This window comes from Antennarius striatus, chromosome 10 (assembly GCF_040054535.1).
Source record: "Antennarius striatus isolate MH-2024 chromosome 10, ASM4005453v1, whole genome shotgun sequence".
In the NCBI taxonomy this organism is placed as follows: Eukaryota; Metazoa; Chordata; class Actinopteri; order Lophiiformes; family Antennariidae; genus Antennarius; species Antennarius striatus.
In genome coordinates this window covers 20593745-20618987 of record NC_090785.1, presented here as the reverse complement: position 1 = coordinate 20618987, position 25243 = coordinate 20593745, and the positions used below count along the sequence as shown (strand labels likewise).

At 46.9% G+C, this 25243-nt stretch overlaps 1 protein-coding gene across 13 annotated transcripts in view; it reads left to right on the top strand.

Moving 5' to 3' along the window:
* Nucleotides 1-25243, top strand: part of LOC137602366 (long-chain-fatty-acid--CoA ligase 1-like) — a 58393-nt gene that overhangs the window by 28818 nt on the left and 4332 nt on the right. For 11 of the 13 annotated variants that reach the window (XM_068325011.1, XM_068325013.1, XM_068325012.1 and 8 more), the window contains 13 exons: nt 4295-4372; nt 4947-5081; nt 5248-5382; nt 5770-5865; nt 6041-6113; nt 6185-6273; nt 6370-6486; nt 6594-6737; nt 6846-6950; nt 17380-17451; nt 17524-18931; nt 23061-23214; nt 23306-23620. In XM_068325011.1, coding sequence (XP_068181112.1) covers nt 4295-4372; nt 4947-5081; nt 5248-5382; nt 5770-5865; nt 6041-6113; nt 6185-6273; nt 6370-6486; nt 6594-6737; nt 6846-6950; nt 17380-17451; nt 17524-17667 — 1188 coding nt within the window. In that variant the 3' untranslated portion in view covers nt 17668-18931; nt 23061-23214; nt 23306-23620. Of the gene's footprint in view, nt 1-4294; nt 4373-4946; nt 5082-5247; nt 5383-5769; nt 5866-6040; nt 6114-6184; nt 6274-6369; nt 6487-6593; nt 6738-6845; nt 6951-17379; nt 17452-17523; nt 19001-23060; nt 23215-23305; nt 23621-25243 lie in introns of those variants that run through there. The other 2 variants (XM_068325014.1, XM_068325015.1) reach the window with 2 other exon arrangements.

Here is a 25243-nt window from a genome sequence, read left to right as displayed (position 1 = left end):
CCTCAACTGACTCCTTTCCACATGAAGGAGCAGCGGCTCTACTCTGAGCCCCTCGCGAACAGCAGTGTTTGTCACCTTATCTCTAAGGGAGACACCAGCTATCCGCATGAGAAAGCCCATTTCAGCCGCTTTATCCGCGATCTCGTTCTTTCGGTCATGACCCATCGCTCATGACCATAGGTGAGGGTAGGAACGAAGATTGAACGGTAGATGGAGAGCTTTGCCTCTCGGCTTAGCTCCCTCTTTGTGACAACAGTGCGGTAAAGCGACTGCAATACCGCTCCTGCTGCCCAATTCAATTTCCTCCGGGATTAATAAAGTATCTATCTATCTATCTATCTATCTATCTATCTATCTATCTATCTATCTATCTATCTATCTATCTATCTATCTATCTATCTATCTATCTATCTATCTATCTATCTATCTATCTATCTATCTATCTATCTATCTATCTATCTATCTAATTCTCCGTCCAATCTCACGCTCCATTGTTCCCTCACTTGTGAACAGGACCCCAAGATACTTAAACTCCTTCACTTGTGGAAGGACCTCATTCCCCACTTGGAGAAGGCATTCCACCGGTTTCCTGCTGAGGACCATGGCCTCAGATTTGGAGGTGCTAATCCTCATCCCCGCCGCTTCACACTCGGCTGCAAAACGGACCAGTGAGCGCTGCAGGTCACAGGCTGATGACGCAAACAGGACCACGTCATCTGCAAAAAGCAGTGATGCAATCCTCAGGGCACCAAACTGTAAAGCCTCCTCACCACGACTACGCCTCGATATCCTGTCCATGAAAATCACAAACAGAATTGGTGATAAAGCGCAGCCCTGGCGAAGGCCAACAGCTACTCGGAACAAGTTCGACTTACTGCCGAGAACCCGAACGCAGCTCTCACTTTGGGCGTACAGGGATTGGATGGCCCTGAGGAGAGGCCCCCTCACCCCATACTCCCGCAGTACTTTCCACAGTATATCCCTGGGGACACGATCATATGCCTTCTCCAAGTCCACAAAACACATGTAGACTGGATGGGCATACTCCCAAGCCCCCTCTAGGATCCCTGTGAGAGTAAAAAGCTGGTCCGTTGTTCCACGACCAGGACGGAACCCACATTGTTCCTCCTCAATCTGAGGCTCGACAATCGGCCAGACCCTCCTTTCCAGCACCTTGGAGTAAACTTTCCCCGGGAGGCTGAGGAGTGTGATGCCCCTGTAATTGGCACACACCCTCTGGTCCCCCTTTTTAAAAAGAGGAACCACCACCCCAGTCTGCCACTCTTTCGGCACTGTCCCAGACTTCCACGCAATGTTAAAGAGGCGTGTCATCCACGACAGTCCCTCAACACCCAGAGCCTTCAGCATTTCCGGGCGAATCTAATCAACATCCGGGGCTTTGCCACCGTGCAGTTGTTTAACTACCTCGGTGACTTCACCCTGAGAGATTGACTCTGATCCCCCATCATCCTCCAGCTCTGCCCCTGCAACAGAGGACGGGTCAGTTGGGGTTGGATTCAGGAGTTCCTCAAAGTGTTCCTTCCACCGACCAACAACCTCCTCAGTCGAGGTCAACAGTGTCCCATCTTTGCTGTATACAGCTTGGATGGTTCCCCGTTTCCCCCTCCTGAGGTGTCGGACAGTCCTCCAGAACAACTTTGGTGCCGTCCGATAGTCCTTCTCCATGGCCTCTCTGAACTCCTCCCGCACCCTCTGTTTTGCCTCCATCACAGCCGAGGCTGCAGTCCTTTTGGCCCGTCGGTACCCTGCAACTGCTTCAGGAGTCCCCAGGGACAACATGCCCCTGAAGGCCTCCTTCTTCAGTCGGACGGCTTCCCTGACCACCGGGGTCCACCACGGTGTTCGAGGGTTACCGCCCCTTGAGGCACCCAAGACCTTGAGACCACAGCTCTCAGCTGCAGCTTCAGCAATGGAAGTTTTGAACATCGACCATTCAGGTTCAATGCCCCAAGCCTCCACAGGGATGCACGAGAAGCTCCTTCGGAGGTGTGAATTGAAGGCCTCATGGACAGAGTCCTCCTCCAGACGTTCCCAGTTCACCCGCACTACTCGTTTGGGCTTACCAGGTCTATCCAAAGGTTTCCTCCGCCAACGGACCCAACTCACCACCAGGTGGTGATCAGTTGACAGCTCTGCCCCTCTCTTCACCCGAGTGTCCAAAACACACGGTCGAAGATCAGATGATACGATCACAAGATCAATCATTGACCTCCGACCCAGGGTGCTCTGGTACCAGGTACAATTATGAGCATCCTTGTTCGTGTTCGAACATGGTGTTAGTTATGAACAATCCGTGACTAGCACAGAAGTCCAACAACATAACACCGCTCGGGTTTAGATCAGGGAGGCCATTCCTCCCAATCACGCCCCTCCAAGTGTCTCCATCATTGCCGACGTGTGCGTTGAAGTCCCCCAGGAGAACAATGGAGTCCCCTGCAGGGATCCCTTCAAGGACCCCATTTAGGGACCCCAAGAAGGCCGAATACTCTGAACTGATATTTGGTGCATATGCACAAACAACAGTCAGAGTTTCCCCCCCCCACAGCCTTAAGGCGTAGGGAAGCGACACTCTCATCCACCGGGGTAAACTCCAACACAGCGGCGCTCAGCCGGGGGCTTGTGAGTATCCCCACACCCGCCCTGCGCCTCACGCCTGACGCAACTCCAGAGTAGAACAAGGTCCAACCCCTATCCAGGAGTTTGGATCCAGAACCGGGGCTATGCGTGGAGGTAAGCCCTACCAGATCCAACTGGTAACGCTCCACCTCCAACACAAGTTCCGGCTCCTTCCCCGCCAGTGAGGTGACATTCCACATCCCCAAAGCCAACTTCTGCCGCCCGGGTCTGGTCCGTCGTGACCCCCTGTCGTCACTGCCACCCATATGGCAGCGCACCCGACCCCATCGGTCTGCCCTGCGGGTGGTGGGTCCACAGGGTTGGGAAGAATCCACGTTGCCTTTTTGGGCTGAGCCCGGCCGGGCCATGTGGCAGACCCGGCCACCAGGCGCTCGCTGACGGGCCCTCCGTCCAGGCCTGGCTCCAGGCGTGGGCCCCGGGCTTCCTCCGGGCAGGGTCACATTTTTCCCTTTTCCGTTTTTCATGGGATCCTCTGAACCATTCTTTGTCTGGCCCTTCACCTGAGACCTGTTTGCCTTGGGTGACCCTACCAGGAGTACAAGACTCCCGACAACATAGCTCCCAGGATCCTTAGGGCACACAAACCTCTCCACCACGATAAGGTGATGGTTCCTTGGAGAGGTTCATTTAATTTAATTTAATTTAATTTCATCTTCCGAGCCACTTTATCTGCCGTAGCGGGGCAAACACTGGGCGTGAGGCCAGTGCGCCGTGGAGCCACACAAAGACATAACCATGCACGCTCACACTCACACACTACGAGCAATTTGGAAAGACCAATTAACCTGAAGCGCATGGTTTTGGTGGTGGGAGGAAGCCGGAGAACCCGGAGAGAACCCACGCAGACACGGGGAAAACATGCAAACTCGAATGCGAAACCATCTTCCTGTGCGGCGACAGCTCTATCCACTGCAAGACTGTTCCAGTATAATTAAATTAAAATAAAATTGATTCAATTTAATTTAATTGCACAGCACGGTGGTTCCAGGTTCGAGTCCCTCTCTGTGCTGAGTTTGCATGTTCTCCCTGTGTCCGCATGGGTTCTCTCCGGGTTCCCCGACTTCCTTGTGTCAACTCAACAGATGGCGCCCCCTTCTGGGGAAAAAGAACAGAGGGAACTCCGTAGACATCGCTGCTGTCTGGTGTTTGTTTGGGGAGGCAACTTCAAATAATGTAATTGTTAATTATTTAACTGCAATGTATTAATATTTTTTGGATGTCTTGACTTTTGTGCAGTAAATCACACGGGATGTTTGCTGATATTGAGTGGTTATGGCCCCCACCTAGAAAGATGCCCACCAGTTTCCTCTGTTCTTAAGGTCACTGCCATTGCTGTAATTTAAGCATAGCTATCATGACTTCACTGTGAGAAACTAGAATAATATTTAATGCACGAAGAAGCAGAACACAGAGATGCAGAGAGATCGATGCTGCAGTAATGAAATGAGATGAACCTCATCTTTCTTACCTCAGACCCACCCCCCAGAAGATGCCGTGCTGTGTTACCTGCTTTTGGCCACATGTTGGGTGGCCAAAGGCAGCGTTCACGCTGGGTGTATTCTCTTCTGTCTGCCTGGGTCATTTCCATCCATGTTCTGGTGCTGATGCTCATCATGTATGTGTGGATGTGTTTTAGGTTCGCTGTCCACTGGGTGTCAGCGACGTCCATATTTCCTTCCTGCCCTTGGCCCATATGTTCGAGAGAGTTGTTCAGGTACCGTATGTTACCCCAGTGACAGCCTGATTTGTGTCAGATTTTACCGCCGTCACACACCCACACATGTCAAAAATGATGTTACCACCCACCTTTGAGGATCCCAGTCATCAGTCCGTGGGACACCCAGGTTACCAGTAAACTGTAAGCCCTGTTGTCAAAGTTAAAATAGACGACGGTACTGGTTTCATGTCATTTTGACTTGATCCATGAGTTGAGTTTCTCTGCATGTTAGTAAAAATTGGATTGAAGTCTTGGGTTGCAGGAGAAAAAACTGGAAAGAACTTTGAACTGATGAACTGTGGGACTTACACATTTGTGGAAATTTGATTTGTCCTTCAATTAAAAAATAGACTCCCAAATGAAATTCCCACGTACTTTTGCTAAAATGCCAGGTTGGACCAGGCTAGGACCCCTGACAAAATGTACACGTGACCATCACTGGCCCTCTCTGGGAACTAAGTTGTCAATCTTTATGATAATTTCCTATTGTGAGCCAGAGAGGGAAGTGTTGCATGCTGTAACTATGAATGATAATAAACTGCCAGGAAACACTGCTTCTTCCTATTCACAGGGAGTGATGGTTGTCCAGGGAGCCAGGATCGGCTTTTTCCAAGGGGATATTCGTTTACTGTCAGATGATTTGAAGATGCTGAAACCCACAATGTTTCCTGTGGTTCCTCGACTCCTGAACAGAATGTATGACAAGGTTGGTGGGCAGGGCGAGTGTTTGTTCAGGCCTCAGGTGGCATTTCCTCTTTGAATTCTGAGAATGATGTAGATGAGTCACTGGAGAGCTGCTGGATATTAATAACACATGAAAGGAGCATAAATGATAGTGATGAAGACACTCGTTGTTCTGTGTTCCGCCACAGATCTACGGTCAGGCCAACAGCCCCCTGAAGCGCTGGCTGCTGGAGTTTGCCTACAAGAGGAAGGAGGCAGAACTAATAAAAGGCATCGTGAGAAGAGACAGTATCTGGGATTACCTCATCTTCAGAAAGATCCAGGTATTGAACTATCCACATCTCCATTCAATGGACAAACTTCAGTTCCACACATGCTTTGCTGGGGTGGGGTCCAGACACGTCTAAAGAGGCTTGTTTTTAGATATATTTGAAACTGCAGGGGTTATTCACAATGTTGAAACAGGATATACCGGTAGACACTGTTGCCCCTTCCTGGGTGGTGCTTGAGCCAGTTCTGAGCTGGTTCAAAACAGTAACTTTCTAAGAACCAGTTTGGTCTTCTAGTAGTCAGACACATCATTGTGTCACTGTGAACGTATGGACACGTGTCAAGTCATGAATAAGTACTGTGGTTCTAAAAGATGAATTCTTCTTGTGTTTTGGGTTGGACCTAAACTGTGGACTAATGTCATGTGCTTTTCCCTGCAGGCCAGCCTCGGAGGTTGTGTTCGCATCCTGCTGACTGGAGCTGCTCCAGTCTCTCCCACGGTTCTCAGGTTCTTGAGAGTCGCCCTCAGCTGTGAGGTAACATCCCACTCAGGCTGAGCGTGGCTCTGGTTTCCCAAGTTGCTTTGTTTCTGTTGCTCTCCTGTAAGTGGAGTCATGTCATGTTCTACAGCTGATAATCAGTCTTTGCTCTAGAAGATGTCACCCTGTGTTGGTTGTCGTCATAAACATGAACGTTTCTCTGCTGTCTTAGTGCTATGAAGGTTATGGACAAACAGAGTGCACTGCTGGAGTCACAATGACCACACCTGGGGACTGGACAGCAGGTGATCCATGAACAGGTTGTTTCTGTTTCTATGTCTGTTCCACAAGAGCTACATTGCCTTCATGTCCACAGGTCACGTTGGAGCTCCTTTGCCCTGTAACATGGTCAAAATGGTGGACGTCCCTGAGATGAACTATCTGGCTGTAAACGGAGAAGGAGAGGTGAAACCCACAAACAAGAAGGACAGTCTGGTTTTTTTACATTTCTTCATAGTCATGGGAATCAGAACAGTGTGTCTTGTGTCTTTGTGTTTGTAGGTGTGTGCAAAAGGTCATAATGTGTTCAAGGGCTACCTGAAGGACCCGGAGAATACCGCAAACGCACTTGATGCAGATGGATGGGTTCACACTGGAGATGTTGGAAAATGGCTTCCAGTGAGTTCTTTGACTTCATGTCAGCTTAACACTTGTTATTGTTATTAACTGCAAGGTCTTAACCTTCAACTCAAGTATGTGAAGTGTGTGTTTATGCGTGTTGACAGAATGGCACACTGAAGATCATAGACAGGAAGAAGCACATCTTTAAGCTGGCACAGGGGGAGTACATTGCTCCAGAGAAGATCGAGAACATTTACACCAGCAGCGAGGCAGTGGCTCAGATATTTGTGCATGGAGACAGTCTGCAGGTGAGTGGAGGGAAGACATTGTGTGTGTCTGAACTGATTTCCTGTTCAGCTGTCGTCAGGCAGATCATCAGGCCTCCAGCCCCTCAGACCACTAGTGCTTGTCTCCAGGCCTGTGTGGTAGCAGTGGTGGTTCCTGACCCCGACGTCCTGTCTGACTGGGCAAAGAGGACCCTGGGATTGGATGGCAGCTACCAGGAGCTGTGTGGAAGAGAGGTAATGTCTGAGTTACTAGTAATAATGCCACCACCAACACCCCAAGAATGATAATAGGGATATTGTGTGGAGCCTCACAGCAAGAAGGTTTGCTCGTTCAATCCCCTTCTGTGTGAAGGTTGTGTGTTCTCCTGTGTCTGTGTGGGATCTCTAGTGGTTCTCCACCTCCACAAACATGCAGCTGAGGTGAACTGATCAGTTGTAATTGGTCCATGGATGTGAGTGCGTGTTTGTTTGACTTTTTCTGTGGCCCTGTGATGAGCTGGCGTCTCCTCCAGGGTGTACCCCACCTCTCACCAGTAGTCAGCTGATCCATGTTTCGAATAAACAAGTGAAACAAGTGAGTGATTACGATCGTTTTGTCCTCAGATGATGGATGGATGGATGGATAGATGGATGGATGGACGGATGCATGGATGGATGGATGGATGGATGGTAACTTTTATTGATGAAGCACTGTCCAGATCAGATTTTACGAAGTGCTTCACAGTAAACCATTCATTCATTCATTCATTCATTCATTCATTCATTCATTCATTCATTCATTCATTCATTCATTCTTTCTTTCTTTCTTTCTTTCTTTCTTTCTTTCTTTCTTGACCGGCCGCTGGAGTTAGAGGAACTCCACACTGCCCTGCAGAACATGCAGGGACGACGTTCTCCGGGTATCGATGGTCTAACGGTTGAGTTCTATACAGCCTTCTGGGACATTCTAGCATGTGATATGCTGGAAGTGTTCACCGAAAGTCTATCCTCAGGCTCTTTGCCACTGTCCTGCCGGAGGGCGGTCGTTGCCCTCCTGCCTAAAAAAGGCAATCTGCAGGACATCAAGAATTGGCGCCCTGTGTCACTGCTCTGCACCGATTTCAAGATTCTGTCCAAGGCTTTGGCTACCAGGCTGAGGGAAGCTATGGAGCAGGTCATCCACCGGGATCAAACCTACTGTGTGCCCGGCAGGTCCATGGCAGACAATGTCTACCTAATTCTTGATGTTTTGGAGGTTTCCAGATCATAGGGTATAAACGCTGGTCTCATTTCGTTAGATCAGGAAAAGGCATTTGACCGTGTTGAGCACAGCTTCCTCTGGACAACCATGGAGAGGTTTGGGTTCAGCACCGAGTTCATTGCCAAGATCAAGGTGTTGTACAGTGACGTTGAGATTATTTTGAAGTTTAACGGCAGTTTGTGTGCCCCCTTCGGGGTGCATCGGGGCATCCGGCAGGGTTGTGCCCTGTCTGGGATGCTCTATGCGCTCTCTCTGGAGCCCCTCCTCTGTAAAATTCGCAAAAGCATCGATGGTTTGATTTTACCTGGTGTTAGAGAGAACATTCTTTTATCTGCCTATGCTGATGATGTTGTTGTTCTTATAAAAAACCAAAGGGATAGTAATGTTCTGGTGGGTTTGACAAACTCATTCAATGTTTTAACTGCTGCAAAAGTAAACTGGAACAAAAGTGAAGCCCTTGCTGTTGGCGAGTGGCATGGCAACCTCCCAGTTCTTCCTCAAAACTTGTGTTGGAAGACTGATGGTCTCAAATATCTCCGTGTGTACCTGGGAGATGAGACAACAACCAGGAAGACTGGGAGGGCGTCATTGACAAAATAGAAGGGAAACTTAAAAAATGGAAATGGTTGCTCCCCAGAATGTCGTACAGAGGTCGAGTTTTAGTGATAAAAAATCTGGTAGCCTCGCAGCTGTGGCACCGCTTGGCCTGTATGGACCCTCCATCAGGGTTTCTAGCCCAAATCCAGACCAAACTTGTTAACTTTTTCTGGGATGGGCTGCATTGGGTGCCTCAAGGAGTGTTGTTTTTATCAAGAGAGGAGGGGGGACAGGGCCTCATCCACCAGGCTAGTAGAACAGCCACATTCAGATTACAGTTCATCCAGCGGTTTCTGACCGGACCAGCGGATCTGACGTGGAGAGAGGTGGCCAGCTGCATATTCAGACGAGTGAGCCACTTGGACCTGGATGCTGCACTGTTTTTAATGGACTCTAAGCTTCTAAAGTTAAATGGTTTGCCTCCGTTTTATCATGGTGTTTTTAAGTCGTGGGCCCTTTTTAAAAGCAGCCCAGGAAAAAACTCTGATTCTTTGTTCTGGTTACTGAGGGAACCACTAGTGCATGGAGCCAGGCTGGATGTCTGCAGTGGAGCCACACCTGGTCTGTCTACAGCGCTTTGCAGAACCAGGACCGTGACCCTCCAGCAACTGGTAGACAACGCTGGGCCTGCGCTGGCGGATGCCCAGGCTGTGAGCTCCCTGCTGAACATCCAGTCCACCAGGGTGGCTCAGAGGGTGCTACAACTGTGGAGGCAAAGACTTTCCGGGAAGGAGAGAAGCCTCCTCCTAGACTATAGTACAGGGACTGTACCAGACAGCAAAGATCCTTTCCCAGAGGTCCACATCAGTCCCCTGTTTGGAGAACTGGAGGGTCCTCTCCTCGGAGATGAATGACAGATCAGCCTGCACACGGCCAACAAAAAAATACTGTACAATGTGTAAAAGTGATCAACAAGAAAAACCTGTGTAACAGAGCACCTACTACCTGGGCCAACAGGATGACGGGAAATGGACCTGACCTGCAGTGGAGACTTCTGTACAAACCTCCCCTCAAGAAAAAAACAGCCGACCTCCAGTGAAGGATTTTGCATGGTGCTGTCGGTTCCAATGCTTTTGTCTCTGTTTTCGCCCCTGCGGTGTCCAGCCAGTGTCCCTTCTGTCCCCTTCGTGAAACAGTCTTTCATGCTTTCAGTGAGTGTAGGAGACCTGCAGTGCTCTTCACTCTTCTAACGAATGTTTTTAACTTGTTCAATTGAAAACTTTAGTATCAGGAAATTCATCTACGGTGCTGGGTACAATAGATCGAATCAGAGGAAGTGGCAGCTTTTAAATTTTATTTCTGGGGAGGCAAAACTTGCAATTTATGTGACCAGGAAGAGGAAAATTGAAAACAATACCGTTGAAGAAGCAGCTACTGTTTTTTGCTGTAACATCAGATGTCGCTTAAAACTAAAATTTGGTTTCTATAAATTGACAAAAGACCTGAATAACTTTAGGAACATCTGGTGTTACAAAAATGTCCTATGCACTTTAGTTGATGACCACCTCACTTTTGCAAACTTCCTGTTATAATGCACTAATTTTTATATTGTATTTCCCTTTGTTTCTTGGTGTTTAATGTTTTTGAGTGTTTAGTGTTTTTGAAATTTCATCTAATGAAAAATTGTAAAATGTTCTAAATGTTCTAAATGTTAAATGTGATTGGAGTTTTTTTGGAAAAGATCTTCTGAGGCACTTAAATGCTTTCATCTAATGTAAAACTGCAAAATGTTTGAATGAGATTAAAGTGTTTTTGCAAAAATCAAAAGAAAGAAAGAAAGTTTACCAGTTTACTTTTGCAGCAGTTAAAAGATTGAATGAGTTTGTCAAACCCACCAGAACATCAACATCCCTCTGGTTTTTGATAAGAACAACAACATCATCAGCATAGGCAGATAAAAGAATGTCCTCTCTAACACCAGGTAAAATCAAACCATCGATGCTTTTGCGAATTTTACAGAGGAGGGGCTCCAGAGAGAGTGCATAGAGCATCCCAGACAGGGCACAACCCTGCCGGATGCCCTGATGCACCCGGAATGGGGCACACAAACTGCCGTTAAACTTCAGAATACTCTCAACGTCACTGTACAACACCTTGATCTTGGCAATGAACTCGGTGCTGAACCCAAACCTCTCCATAGTTGTCCAGAGGAAGCTGTGCTCAACACGGTCAAATGCCTTTTCCTGATCTAATGAAATGAGACCAGTGTTTATACCCAATGATCTGGAAACCTCCAAAACATCACGAATTAGATAGACATTGTCTGCCATGGACCTGCCGGGCACACAGTAGGTTTGATCCCGGTGGATGACCTGCTCCATAGCTTCCCTCAGCCTGGTAGCCAAAGCTTTGGACAGAATCTTGTAATCGGTGCAGAGCAGTGACACAGGGCGCCAGTTCTTGATGTCCTGCAGATTGCCTTTTTTAGGCAGGAGGGCAACGACCGCCCTCCGGCAGGACAGTGGCAAAGAGCCTGAGGATAGACTTTCGGTGAAAACTTCCAGCATATCACATGCTAGAATCTCCCAGAAGGCTGTATAGAACTCAACCATTAGACCATCGATACCCGGAGAACGTCGTCCCTGCATGTTCTGCAGGGCAGTGTGGAGTTCCTCTAACTCCAGCGGCCGGTCAAGTTGTGAATTTGTCTCCGTGGAGACCTGAGGTAGCTCTGCACAGAACTCCTCTAACAGTGGCTGGTTTTCCCGGTATTCACTGTCATACAAAGATGAATAAAAACTCACAGCTCGCCTTCTGATCTGTCCAGGCTCTGTCAGCTCCTGTCCTGTGTCAGACAGCAGGGAGTGGATCACGTTGGTCTGTCCATGCTTTTTTTCCAGGCCGAAGAAGAAGCTAGAGGGAGCATCCATCTCGGTGATGTTTTGTACCCTGGATCGGACTAGGGCACCCTGTACTTTAGTATCCAACAGGTCGGCTAAAGCCATTCTTTTGGACTTGAGGATTTCAGTACACCTCTGATTTCCTGTGGAAGCGCTTGTCTCCAACTCCACAATTTCAGCCTCTAGGTGTTTCATAGACCGGCAGGTGTCTCGTGTGACGTTCAGAGTATACTGTTGGCACAGGACTTTTATCACTGTTTTGCCATAGTCCCACCACTGGCTAAGAGAGGTAAAATCAGCTTTTCTAAGTCTAAAAGTGCTCCAAAAATAACTGAAGATCTCTCTAAAGCCTCTGTCCAAAGCTAAAGTTGAATTAAAATGCCAGTATGCACTCCTAGGTAAAATATTTCCCATCACAACATGACATGAAACCAGAGAATGATCAGTATAAGCAGCTGGCATTATATTACAGTCTTTGAAAGCATTGAAATGGTGTTTAAAACAGTAAAAGCGATCCAGCCTGGCTAAAGACACCCTGCCTTCTGTCAGGTGGGACCAAGTGTACTGTCGGCAGTCTGGATGCATCCTCCTCCACACATCCACTAGGCCATGAGAAGAGACCAGCCGTTTTAGAGTGTGTTGGGATGCTGGGTAAGGCTCCGCGTGGTTACGGTCTAACATCCCATCCTCAGTACAGTTAAAATCCCCACCCAAAATTAAAAAGTCTTCCGAACCACAGCTATCTAGCTTAGCTTGTATTATTTCTAGAAAGCCCTTCCTTTCTGCACCGTTTGTTGGAGCATAAATATTTACAAAAACCAGGGTGCGGTGTTCAAAATGTGCCTTTACTAAAAGACACCTCCCCTTTACGACATGCTCGATTTCGAGATGTTGGGTTAAAAGTTCTAGAGAACAGGAAGCCCACTCCACCACTCAGCGTGGTGTTGTGGTCCAGGATCACCTGTCCCTCCCACTCCTTCCTCCAGTCCACCGCATTGTTCTCATCACTGTGTGTTTCTTGTAAAAACAGAACATCAATAGTTTTCCTCCTTGCTGTGTCAAAAATTAGTGCTCTTTTCCTTTCTTCTCTGGCTCCATTTACGTTTAATGTCCCCACTCTAAAATAATCCATGATAGGGGAAAAAGTTAAAAGTACCTTAAAGTAACTACACACAGACAGCCCTATCAAACCTCAGTTGTTTACGGACTTTGCTCATTTTCTTTTTGAGTCGGTATATCTCTTGGTCACTGAGTTCTGATGTTGCTCTGTTTTGAATAACTTGTTTTGCCGAATTATAAAAATTTTATTTATCAGGAAAAAACGGTTCCAGGTTCAGACCTTTCATGCCTTCAGTTTGTTGTAAAAACAATTTAAACATTTTTTCAGGGTAAAAATCGTGGTTTTGACTGGCAGTGACTGGAGTATGAGATAGGTCACTGCAGTCAGACATACATTCATCACTGTCACTACTGTCTGGAACACTCGGTGTGCTCTCTAGTCGACCAGCTTTACGTCCGTCAGGGACAGTTAAAACATTCTTCCGCTTACCGCGGCGCCTGGCAGAAGCAGGAATCCATTCAGACCCCATCTCTCCACCTGCTCTCTCAGCCACCCTGCCACCGTCCTCACTTGCCCCACCTTCACTCAGCCCCCTCACGATATTACTGGTTATCACTGCTCCTACCTGCATCTGACTCTCAGTCTCGCCCCTCGGAGCATCCCTCTGATCCGCATCCCCGACGCTTTGCAAAAATCTTTCTTTCTTTCTTTCTTTCATTCATTCATCTTCATACCGCTTATGTAAAACACAGACCACAGTGAGGATAAGATAATTATTTCAAGTAAGTAAAAGCAGCTAAAAGAGATAATAAAATCATAAATTAAATCATAAAAGGCTCTGGTAAAAGAATGTTTTCAGATCACTTGGTCTCCATGTCTAGACTGGCACAGGAGGGAGGGAACATATAACCAGTACAATCCTGAAGCATGTAACAAGACAATTGAGTAAATCCAGACATTACAAAGTAAAGTCAGTCATGTGATATTGTCTCTGCATTAAAATTAAATTAAAATTGTTTGTGTAGTTATAATATTTCTATATATTTTTGCACAGGCTATGCACGAGGCCTGTTAAATTCCACCAGGGAAACTGCAGGTGGTTCAAATCACCTTTTAGTTTCCTGGGACCTAGAGAAGAGGAACTTCTTGTGTTAGAGTTCATGTAAAGAAAAGTTTTTGACATCCAGGCATTAATGTCATGGGGGCAGTCATTTAGAGCAGCGGTCCCCAACCTTGTTTGCATCACGGACCGGCTTCGTCTAAGACAATATTTTCACAAACCGGCCTTCATTTGCTCGATAATCGTTAATGACGACAGGACAGCTGTAGTCTAATAATAAATCATCCACTATGGTTTTATGTAAAATGCAGACATCAACAGACAATAAACAACCTTTTTTCATAAATTTATTATCAACATTTCTGCAAACGAAATAATTTAAGAAATAATTATATTAAAAACTCCATTGAAGTCACTGCACTGATGTGTTTTATTTTGAAATATAGCGATTTACAATCAGTGCATTCAACGTAGGAGAAATACTGATCATTCCCAATAAAAGGGTGAACAAGTCAATCAAATAATAATAATAATTACAATAATGAGAATTAGTGGTTGGGGACCGCTGATTCAGGGGTAATGACAGAAAATGGATGGATGGGGACAATGAAGTGTGAAGTGTGTTCTGGACGTCCGGTCTACTCCGTAGTTTGGTTTTCTTTACGGTCACTGCAGAAAATCCCGCTCCACAAAGACAGGAGGTTGGAAATGGAAGCAGGGTTTTCGATACTTTTTGGGCAATCTCAGGATAATCTGCCTTGACTTTAATCCAGAACACTGGCGCAGTTGTGGGCGCTTAATTTAGGGATAGCGGCTGGTAACCTGGCACGTGATCAAGACCTTTCAAGCGGGACAGAGACATGTTTTTTTCTTTCTGTGCGGCTCAGTACCAAGTGACCCACGGACCGGTACCAGTCCGTGGCCCGGGGGTAGGGGACCACTGATTTAGAGTACAGCCAGGGTACCAGGGTCCGTGCTTCTTACGGAGATAGCGCTGAATGTTGTGAGAATACAGCATCAGCCTTGAAATGAAGTGTGAACAGTAGAAACCATTGTGTGTTATTGTCAATAAGTGTTTAGACTACCTACATTTGCATCATTATTTATGGGTTTGAAAAGGGCTTACAGTAGAACTTCAAGATACAGGCTGCCTGACATATGAGTTTTTTGAGATACAAGCCGTTGCTCTGTCTATATTTTTTTTCGACATTCAAGCAAAATCCGAGATACAGGCTGCGCTTCAGGACAGCACCGCAAGTTAGTGGATGGACACAATATCAGCCGAGACCGCATCTCGCTCTCATTCATGGTGTCAAGATGTAGCTTGTGTGTGCTTGTGACTTCTGTATTTCTTTTCATACTTTATCATTGTTTATGTAGCATATAATTAATTATGCACAGGCAAAGTATGCATGCCTATCGGTTGATAATGTTTTTTTCATAATGTAGAGGTTTTGGAACATTTTTTGCAAGACTAGATCAAATTAAAATGATTTTAGTGATTTTAAATGGGGAAATGTTTAACTGACAAGCTCAGTCATGGAACGGATTAAGCGCGTATCTTGAGGCGCTAGTGTCTGTGGAAAGGGTGGAGTAGTTACAATTCATGTGAGTTCATCTTCTACTCCATCACACTTTTATATTAAAGTCAATCAATGTCTGCACATCATAAGTATAACAGTTGCTTTGTCACCAATGATGGACGGGTGGAGGTTTGTGTTTCACAGGAATAGAAATGAACATACTGTATGTGACTACAAAGTGGTGTGAGGATGGTCTTTACACCAACGGCTTGTTCCATAAAATGGGTTTATTGAGTAAGCCAGGCTTTTTCATTTAGTCTAATGTTTAGGACATTCATGCCCATGAAGGACGTTTAAAACAATTTTGTTATGCACTAAAGACACAATAGTCATATCTTGAACATGTGGTGCAAAAATGGCTCTATTTTTAAAATCAGTTATCGTAGTAAAAGCTAACCTATTCTGGGGCTTTCTAACTGTCCAGTTCAGTTTTAATTGTTGCTGAACCAGAATTCATGAAACACTGACCCTTTAAAGGTGCGATGCGATGTAGGGTGCGGTTGCAGGGTGCCATGGACCCTTTCCAGTTCGCCTATCAGGCCAAGGTTGGGGTTGACGACACTGTCCTCCACCGTGTGCTCTCCTACTTGGACTGTGCCGTCAAGATGCTCTTCTTTGACTTTTTGAGCACCTTCAACACCATCCAGCCCCGGCTCCTGCAGGATAAACTGACCTCCATGGCTGTGGACCCCTAAATCGTGAGCTGGATTACAGACTACCTAACGGACAGACCCCAGTACGTCCGTATGGGGGACTGTTTGTCTTGTATGGTGACCAGCAGCACGGGGGCGCCACAGGGGACCATGCTCTCCCCCATTCTGTTCACCCTCTACAAATTGGACTTCAAGTGCAACTCGGATACATGCCACATACAGAAGTACTCCGATGACACTGCGATAGTGGCATGTATCTGGCAGGGTGATGAGGGGGAGTACAGGGCATTGGTGGCTGACTTGGTGGAGTGGTGCCAACAGAACCAGCTCCAGCTCAACGCCTCCAAGATGAAGGAGATGGTGCTTGATTTCCGGCGGGCACCCCCCTCTCCACAGCCAGTGATCATCGAGGGTAGTGAGGTGGAGGTGGAAGGAAACTATAAGTACCTGGGACTGCATGCAGCTAGACAGCAGACTGGACTGGTCACTCAACTCGGACTGTGTGTACAAGAAGGGGCAGAGCAGAATGTACTTCTTGAGGAGGCTGGCCTCCTTCAACATCTGTCCTGAGCTCCTTCTCATGTTCTATCAGTCCGTAGTCTCCAGTGTGCTGTCATACGCTATTGTGTGTTGGGGTGGCGGGGCCAGGAATAGAGACATGAATAGTCTTAACAGACTCATCTGTAGAGCGGGCTCAGTGGTCAGGCTGAGCCTGGACTCTGTGGAGATGCGTCTGGAGAGGAGGAACATGTCTAAAGTCAGGGCTATCATGAACAACACCAGCCACGCCCTCCACACCACCTTCTCCCAGCAGAGGAGCACCTTCAGCGGCAGACTGCTGTCACAGAGAGCACCGCCACAGAGAGGCTGAGGTCCTCCTTTGTGCCCCGTGCCATCAGGGGGTACAATGACTCTCTCAGGAGGAGCGGGGGGGGGGGTCAGCATGCAGTTGAATGGAGGGGAGGAGATGGGATGTCAGCCTGTGCTGCAGTGTAGTGGGGTCAAGGTGTTGTGATGTTGCGATATTGATATTGACATGCCTTACAATGTAAGAAGGTTGTACCTTAAACACCATTTTGGCCCGGCTATTTTTAATTTCATTTTTTATTGTTATTTATGTTATTTTATTTAATTTTATACTGTTTATATTTTAGTTTTCTAGTTTTAGTGTAGTATATGTCCTGTTAGTGTAGTGTATGTCTTGTGGTATGTCCTGTGGTGTCAGTGTTTCTTTTTCTCCTGGTGTGTATCCAGTTTTTATTCATTATGAGCAGTGAATATGTGCAATTTCCTCCGGGATTAATAAAGTGAGTGAGTGAGTGAGTGAGTGAGTGAGTGAGTGAGTGAGTGAGTGAGTGAGTGAGTGAGTGAGTGAGTGAGTGAGTGAGTGAGTGACTGTCTGTCTGTCTGTCTGTCTGTCTGTCTGTCTGTCTGTCTGTCTGTCTGTCTGTCTGTCTGTCTGTCTGTCTGTCTGTCTGTCTGTCTGTCTGTCTGTCTGTCACTTGAATATTAAACCAATGGAGCAAATAGTACCTTATAAAATTTAAATCACTTATCATTCAGACTCTGTACACATCATTCACTGGTGGCGTCATTCTTTCTGATGTCTGTTTTGTCTCTCCTTGCACAGGAAGTGAAGGAAGCCATTTTAGAGGACATGCAGAAACTAGGCAAGGAAAGAGGCCTCAAGTCCTTTGAGCAGGTACAACATCTGGCCACAGGTCATCTAAGGTTTTAAGCAGCTTCATTCATTCTAACACAACCTGTTCTTTAGGTGAAGGCCATCTGCATCCAAACTGAACCATTCTCAGTCCAGAATGGCCTCCTCACGCCAACGCTGAAGTCCAAGAGAAATGAAATGCGACTACACTTCAGCGCTCAGATAGCTGAGCTGTATGCTGCGATCATCAAAGTGTAGGAGGAGCGGTGGAAGAAAAAATTGTAGACGGACACAAGAACTCTACCAAATCCAGATAGATAAAGGGACAAGGCAGGGGGGGAGGACAAGCTAAAGTACACATGTGGCACTAACAGGAAATTGGTCAGCCTTCTGTTCATTACCTCATGTACAGTAACATCTGAAACAATGGGAACACAAAGTATGCAGCTTTTAATAGAACTTGATGCGTAGCCGGCGGCACTGTGGCACAGTGGGTAGCGCTGTTGCCGCACAGCAAAGCGGTTCTGACTTTGAGTTTGCATGTTTCCCCCGTGTCTGTGTGGGGTCTCTCCTGGTTCTCCGGCTTCCTCCCACCTCCAAAAACATACAATTCAGGTTAATTGGCTGTTCCAAATTACTCGTAGTGTGTGAGTGTGAGCGTGCATGGTTGTCTGTCTTTGTGTGTAGCTTTGCAATGCACTTGCATCGCGCCTGGAGTTTGCCCTGCCTTATGTCCCTAGTCAGCTGGGATAGGCTCCGTCTCCCTGTGACCCCCTACAGCGGATAAAGCAGTGATTAGAATAAAAAGAAGGACGTAGCTTTAAAATATACAACGAACGAACTTTAGAACCTGTGGCACAGAATACCTTTGAGGATATAGAGACAAGGATATGCTTAGAGTTTATGTTCTGTTATGAAGTTTGGTCCATGCTATGTACAGTAAAGTGATCACGTTTTTTTCCCAATAAACTGCTATATGATGTCAGTTTCAGGAATTTCAGGTAAATATCAAAGTGCAGCTCTGTAGTATCAGAAAAAGATGTTAGTGCTGGAAAACACACACCAAGTCATGTAACTTTGTGGATTTGTGGATTTTCAGATGACTGCTAATAAACAAATGGATGCGTTTTCCTGAGCTATGTGCAGGTTGAGTGTGTGATGTGTCACTGGAAATGAATAGTCTGTTAGAGTGCAAACTATTCATTCATTCATTTATTCATTCATTTTCCTGACCACTTCCTCAGCGCGGGTAACTGTAGCCTATCCCAGCAAACTCTGGGCGCTATGCCAGTGCACCGCGGAGCGTCACAGAGACAGACAACCATGCACGCTCACACGCTCATACTGGCAATTTGGAACGGCCAATTACCCTGAAGTGCATGTTTTTGGAGGTGTGAGGAAGCCGGAGAGAACCCATGCAGACACGTGGACAACATGCAAACTCCGTACAGAGCGGGACAGAACCCGGACCCTGCGACAGCGTTACTCACTGCGCCCCGGTGCCGCCCTGCAAACTATTCAGGTAGGATTTTTATTTTATGTTGTATAAAGTTGAAATCAGTGCATAATAAATTGAATCAGTGAGAAATGATTTAACTTTGATGAAGTTAAATAAAAGGAACCAGCGAAATCACATTAGACTACAATAATAAGCCTTTCCAGATAGCCTTTTCACTCCGCCCCGGAACCGCCCTGGTTCCTCCACCGGCAGATCCACGATCCGGAAAGGAGTCCACTTGCACGACGCGAAGGACCCGCAGGCACAAGGACTGCGGACCCAAGCCTGACAGGGCGCGGAGCCAATCCGGATCCGTTCGGATCCGGACAGGTCAGCTGTCTGGAACCGTTCGTGAAGCGGCTCATCCGGCGCCGCACCGGTCCAGAACCCGTCGTGAAGTGGCTCATCTGGCCCAGATCTTTTATTCAAAATGGCTCATTGGGCCTTAACTAGCAATAGAAAGTCCGAAATCTACCTGACCAACATCAACGTTATTCTGAAAAAGCTTGAATACTTCCCTTACCCAGTCTGCCTTTATTAATAGGAATAAATCATTCAATACATTCAAGACTTGAAAGGATAGTAGACTATATCCTTTCACCCACACTATGAGTTTCTGGTTAAAATGTCCTGTATACCAGCATAATAGCTTTGTTTCAGCTGAGCGCTATCAATTATCAGTGAGACTCATCAGAAAAGAGGTCAAAACATACTGTAACATACCGTAAATGGAAAAATGTAGCCGCAAGAGGACACAAGCCAGTGTCTTATTGTGCCGGTCCCAAGCCCCAGAGGGTTGCGTCAGGAAGGGCATCCGGCAAAGATGCAAATCTTTGACTTCCATAGACGTCACTATGACTTCCATATGACTTCCATACCGGATTGGTCGAGGCCCGGGTTAACAACGACCGCCATCGGCACTGTTGACCTACAGGGCGCCGGTGGAAATTGGATTACTTTTGGTCGAAGAAGGAGAGGAGGAAAGTGCGTTCGCACGAAGAAAGAGAAGAGGAGCGCCAAGAGTATAGGACTGAGAGTAGGGACGTTGAATGTTAGAACTATGACAGGAAAAGGTAGAGACTCGGTTGAATGATGCAGAGGAGGAAGGTAGACATACTGTGTGTCCAGGAGACCAGGTGGAAAGGTAGCAAGGCTAGAAGTTTAGGAGCAGGGTTCAAGTTGTTCTATCATGGTGTAGATAGGAAGAGAAATGGAGTAGGAGTTATCTTGAAGGAGGAGTTTGTTAGGAATGTCCTGGAGGTAAAAAGAGTGTCAGATAGAGTGATGAGTCTGAAGCTAGAAATCGAAGGTGTGATGTTAAACGTTGTTAGTGGGTATGCTCCACAGGTAGGATGTGAGCTGGAGGAGAAGGAGAAATTCTGGTTGGACTTTGATGAAGTGATGCAGAGCATGCCTAGAAGTGAGAGAGATGCCATTTGTGCAGACTTCAATGGACATGTTGGTGCAGGTAACAGAGGTGATGAGGAAGTGATGGGCAGGTTTGGTATCCAGGAGAGGAACGCAGAAGGACAGATGGTAGTTGACTTTGCAAAAAGGATGGAAATGACTGTAGTGAATACTTTCTTCCAGAAGAGGCAGGAACATAGGGCGACCTATAAGAGTGGTGGTAGGAGCACACAGGTAGACTACATCTTGTGTAGACGGTGTAACCTGAAGGAGATCAGTGACTGCAAAGTAGTGGTAGGCGAGAGTGTAGCCAAACAGCATAGGATGATGGTGTGCAGGATGACTCTGGTGATGAGGAAGATGAAGAGGGCAAAGGCAGAGCAGAAGACGAAATGGTGGAAGCTGAAAAAGGAAGAGTGTTGCATGACTTTTAGGAAGGAGTTAAGACAGGCTCTGGGTGGCAAGGAGGTGCTTCCAGATGACTGGAAAACTACAGCTAATGTGATCAGGGAGACAGGTAGGAGAGTACTTGATGTGTCATCTGGAAGGAAGGTAGATAAGGAGACTTGGTGGTGGAATGAGGAGGTACAGGAGTGTATACAGAGAAAGAGGTTAGCTTAGAGGAATTGGGACACTGAGAGGACTGATGAGAGTAGACAGGGGTACAGGGAGATGCAGTGTAAGGTGAAGGTAGAGGTAGCAAAGGCCAAACAAGAAGCTTATGATGACTTGTATGCTAGGTTGGACAGTAAGGAGGGAGAGACTGATCTATACCGGTTGGCAGGACAGAGAGATAGAGATAGGAAGGATGTGCAGCAGGTTAGGGTGATTAAGGATAGGGACGGAAGTCTATTGACAGGTGCCAGTAGTGTGATGGGAAGATGGAAAGAGTACTTTGAAGAGTTGATGAATGTGGAAAATGAGAGAGAACAAAGACTAGAAGAGATGACTGTTGTGGACCAGGATGTAGCAAAGATTAGTCAGGATGAAGTGAGGAAGGCATTGAAGAGGATGAAGTGTGGAAAGGCTGTCGGTCCTGATGATGTACCTGTAGAGGTTTGGAAGTGTCTAGGAGAGGTGGCAGTAGAGTTTCTGACTGGATTCTTCAACACGATGTTAGATAGTGAGAAGATGCCTTAGGAATGGAGGAGAAGTGTGCTGGTGCCCATTTTTAAGAACAAGGGAGATGTGCAGAGTTGTGGCAACTACAGAGGAATAAAGCTGATGAACCATACAATGAAGTTATGGGAAAGAGTAGTGGAAGCTAGACTAAGGGCAGAAGTGAACATTTGTGAGCAGCAGTATGGTTTCATGCCAAAAAAAGAGTACTACAGATGCAGTATTTGCTTTGAGGATGTTGATAGAGAAGTACAGAGAAGGCCAGAGGGAGCTGCATTGTGTTTTTGTAGATCTGGAGAAAGCTTATGACAGGGTGCCCAGAGAGGAACTGTGGTATTGTATGAAGAAGTCTGGAGTAGCAGAGAAGTATGTTAGAGTGGTGCAGGACATGTATGAGGACTGTAAGACAGTGGTGAGGTGTGCTGTAGGTGTGACAGGAGTTCATGATGGAGGTGGGACGGCATCAGGGATCAGCTCTGAGCCCCATCTTGTTCGCTATGGTGATGGACAGGCTGACAGATGAGGTTAGACAGGAATCTCCATGGACTATGATGTTTGCAGATGACATTGTGATCTGCAGTGAGAGCAGGGAACAGGTGGAGGAGAAGCTAGAGAGGTGGAGGTTTGTCCTGGAAAGGAGAGGAATGTAGGTTAGCCGCAGTAAGACAGAGTACAGGTGTGTGGATGAGAGGGACCCAAGTGGAAGAGTGAGGTTACAGGGAGAAGAGATCAAGACGTCGGAGGATTTTAAGTACTTAGGGTCAACAGTCCAGAGCAATGGAGAGTGTGGAAAAGAGGTGAAGAAGCATGTACAGGCAGGATGGAACGGGTGGAGAAAAGTGTCAGGTGGTCGCAATTTCGAGCCCTGGCCCCAGCACAGCCATGTCTTTTTCACAGCATCTGAAATCAAACAAACAAATTTTCACACAAAGTTCCATGAACTCAGACACCATTTGTAAAGTTTTAAAAAGATGTGTACAACCATCGGCTTTTTAAGTGACATTTTTTTGCCTGACATCAGGTGTCCCTATTTGCATTGTTGAGAAAACTCATTAAGCTGCCGAGGAAAGACTGCAATACACTGGGAACTCAGAATAAAGTTCAGGAACACTGAATAACCAAATTGTAAGGCTTGTTTAAGTTCATGAACAGGCCACAGATATTGATAATGTGCAGAAACAAAGATCTTCCCCCAAGACTAAAAACTTTATCTATCTATCTATCTATCTATCTATCTATCTATCTATCTATCTATCTATCTATCTATCTATCTATCTATCTATCTATCTATCTATCTATCTATCTATCTATCTATCTATCTACCTACCTACCTACCTACCTACCTACCTACCTACCTACCTACCTACCTACCTACCCACCCACCCAACTCTGGTGGCTCAAGAGGGACATTTTTCTACCGGTCACATTCTACCCCAGGGTTTTTTTTAAATTGGCGGCCTGACAATTTGTCAAGACCAGGGTCGAAAAGGGGCTGGAGAGGAAGTGCTACTGCCAAGCATTTGGATAGATGCAGCCCCATTCACCGTAGTTTCTACTAACACTGGAAAATGATGGGGGTTAGAGTGTTTGCCAGCAGTCTCACGCGTGGACCTTCTTACTCCCTCAGGACAGGGGGCTGGAGGGGAGTTGGTGCCTGTGGGGACCTCCGGGGGGACTGCTGCAGGTACCGCAGAGTGTAACATTGGGTCCACTTCAGATGACCAACAGAAGAAGACCAACTGAAAGCCCGTAAAGAACTGGTTGAAAGCAGATGGGCCGAGGTTAATACCTCCCCCTAGTCACGCCTTTAGAGTAAATAAAGATATGTGATCCATTTCCTAGTTTGTAATTGAAGTTTTTTCCTGTACCCAGAATATTCTGTAACAACACATCGGAGGACTTTTTCATCGTCTCTAGAGCTCTCATCATGCTGAGATAAGTATTTGTTGGAATTGTCTGTTGAACCTGTCTGTTTGTCAATATCATCAATGATATTATTGGACTCATACTCAACTTGTGAATGATATTATTGTACTGCTACTCAACCTATACATGATTTGAAAAATAAAGATCTTGTACTTTATACACTGTCTCCTGTCCACAGAACAGAGTTACAGGCGGTGCTGGATGTGTTCCTCCTCTTCTGTGACCAGTATAGGTGAAGCAGGCTGCTGACATCCATTGCAAGTTAGTGCCTTTTAGTGCTAATTGCATTATGTGAGGAATCATATCATACTATCATATGTGTGGAATGTTCATTTACAATGAATTCATCTTCTAGATTCATCAAATGTTCTTGTCTCAAAAACCTACCTTAGTTCTTTGTGGTCTAAACTAAACAGCGGGAACTGTTCTGATTCCTGCATTTTCCTGATAAAAGGTTTTTGATTCTGAAACTGATACAATACTTGTCATGACGAGCAGGGCATGGACCCAAATGCAGGACATGGGTGGAGAAGCTTTTGTCCATGGTCCATCCATCCATCTTCCACCCCTTATCCGTAGTTGGGTCGCTTGGGCAGCAGCTTCAACAGGAAGCCCCAAACTTCCCTTTCCCCAGCCACATCCACCAGCTCTGACTGGGGGATCCTAAGGCTTTCCCAGGCCAGTGTTGAGATATAATCCCTCCACCTGGTCCTGGGTCTGCCCCGAGGTCTCCTCCCAGCTGGACATGCCAGAAACACCTCCCTAGGGAGGCGTCCCGGAGGCATCCGTACCAGATGCCCAAACCACCTCAACTGACTCCTTTCCATGCGAAGGAGCAGCGACTCTACTCTGAGCCCCTCGCAAATAGCAGTGTTTCTCACCTTATCTCTAAGGGACGACACCAGCTATCCGCCTGAGAAAGCCCATTTTAGCCGCTTGTATCCGCGATCTCGTTCTTTCGGTCATGACCCATCGTTCATGACCATAGGTGAAGGTAGGAACGAAGATTGATGGAGAGCTTTGCCTCTCGGCTTAGCTTCCTCTTTGTGGCAACAGTACGGTAAAGCGACTGCAATACCGCTCCTGCTGCCCATAGGACCACATCATCTGCAAAAAGCAGCGATGCAATCCTCAGGCCACCAAACTGTAAAACCTCCTCACCACGACTACGCCTCAATATCCTGTCCATGAAAATCACAAACACAATTGGTGACGTAGCGCAGCCCTGGCGAAGTCCAATAGCTACTTGGAACAAGTTCGACTTACTGCCGAGAACCCAAACGCAGCTCTCACTTTGGGCGTACAGAGATTGGATGGCCCTGAGGAGAGGCCCCCTCACCCCATACTCCCGCAGTACTTCCCACAGTATATCCCTGGGTACTCGATCATACGCCTTCTACAAGTCTACAAAACACATGTAGACTGGATGGGCATACTCCCAAGCCCCCTCTAGGATCCCTGTGAGAGTAAAAAGCTCGTCCGTTGTTCCACGACCAGGACGGAACCCACATTGTTCCTCCTCAATCTGAGGCCCGACAATCGGCCAGACCCTCCTTTCCAGCACCTTGGAGTAAACTTTCCCAGGGAGGCTGAGGAGTGTGATGCCCCTGTAGTTGGCACACACCCTCTGGTCCCCCTTTTTAAAAAGAGGAACCACCACCCCAGTCTGCCACTCTTTCGGCACTGTCCCAGACTTCCACGCAATCTTAAAGAGGCGTGTCATCCACGACAGCCCCTCAACACCCAGAGCCTTCAGCATTTCCGGGCGAATCTCATCAACACCTGGGGCTTTGCCACCATGAACTTGTTTAACTACCTCGGTGACTTCGAGAGAGATTGACTCTGATCCCCCATCATCCTCCAGCTCTGCCTCTGCAACAGAGG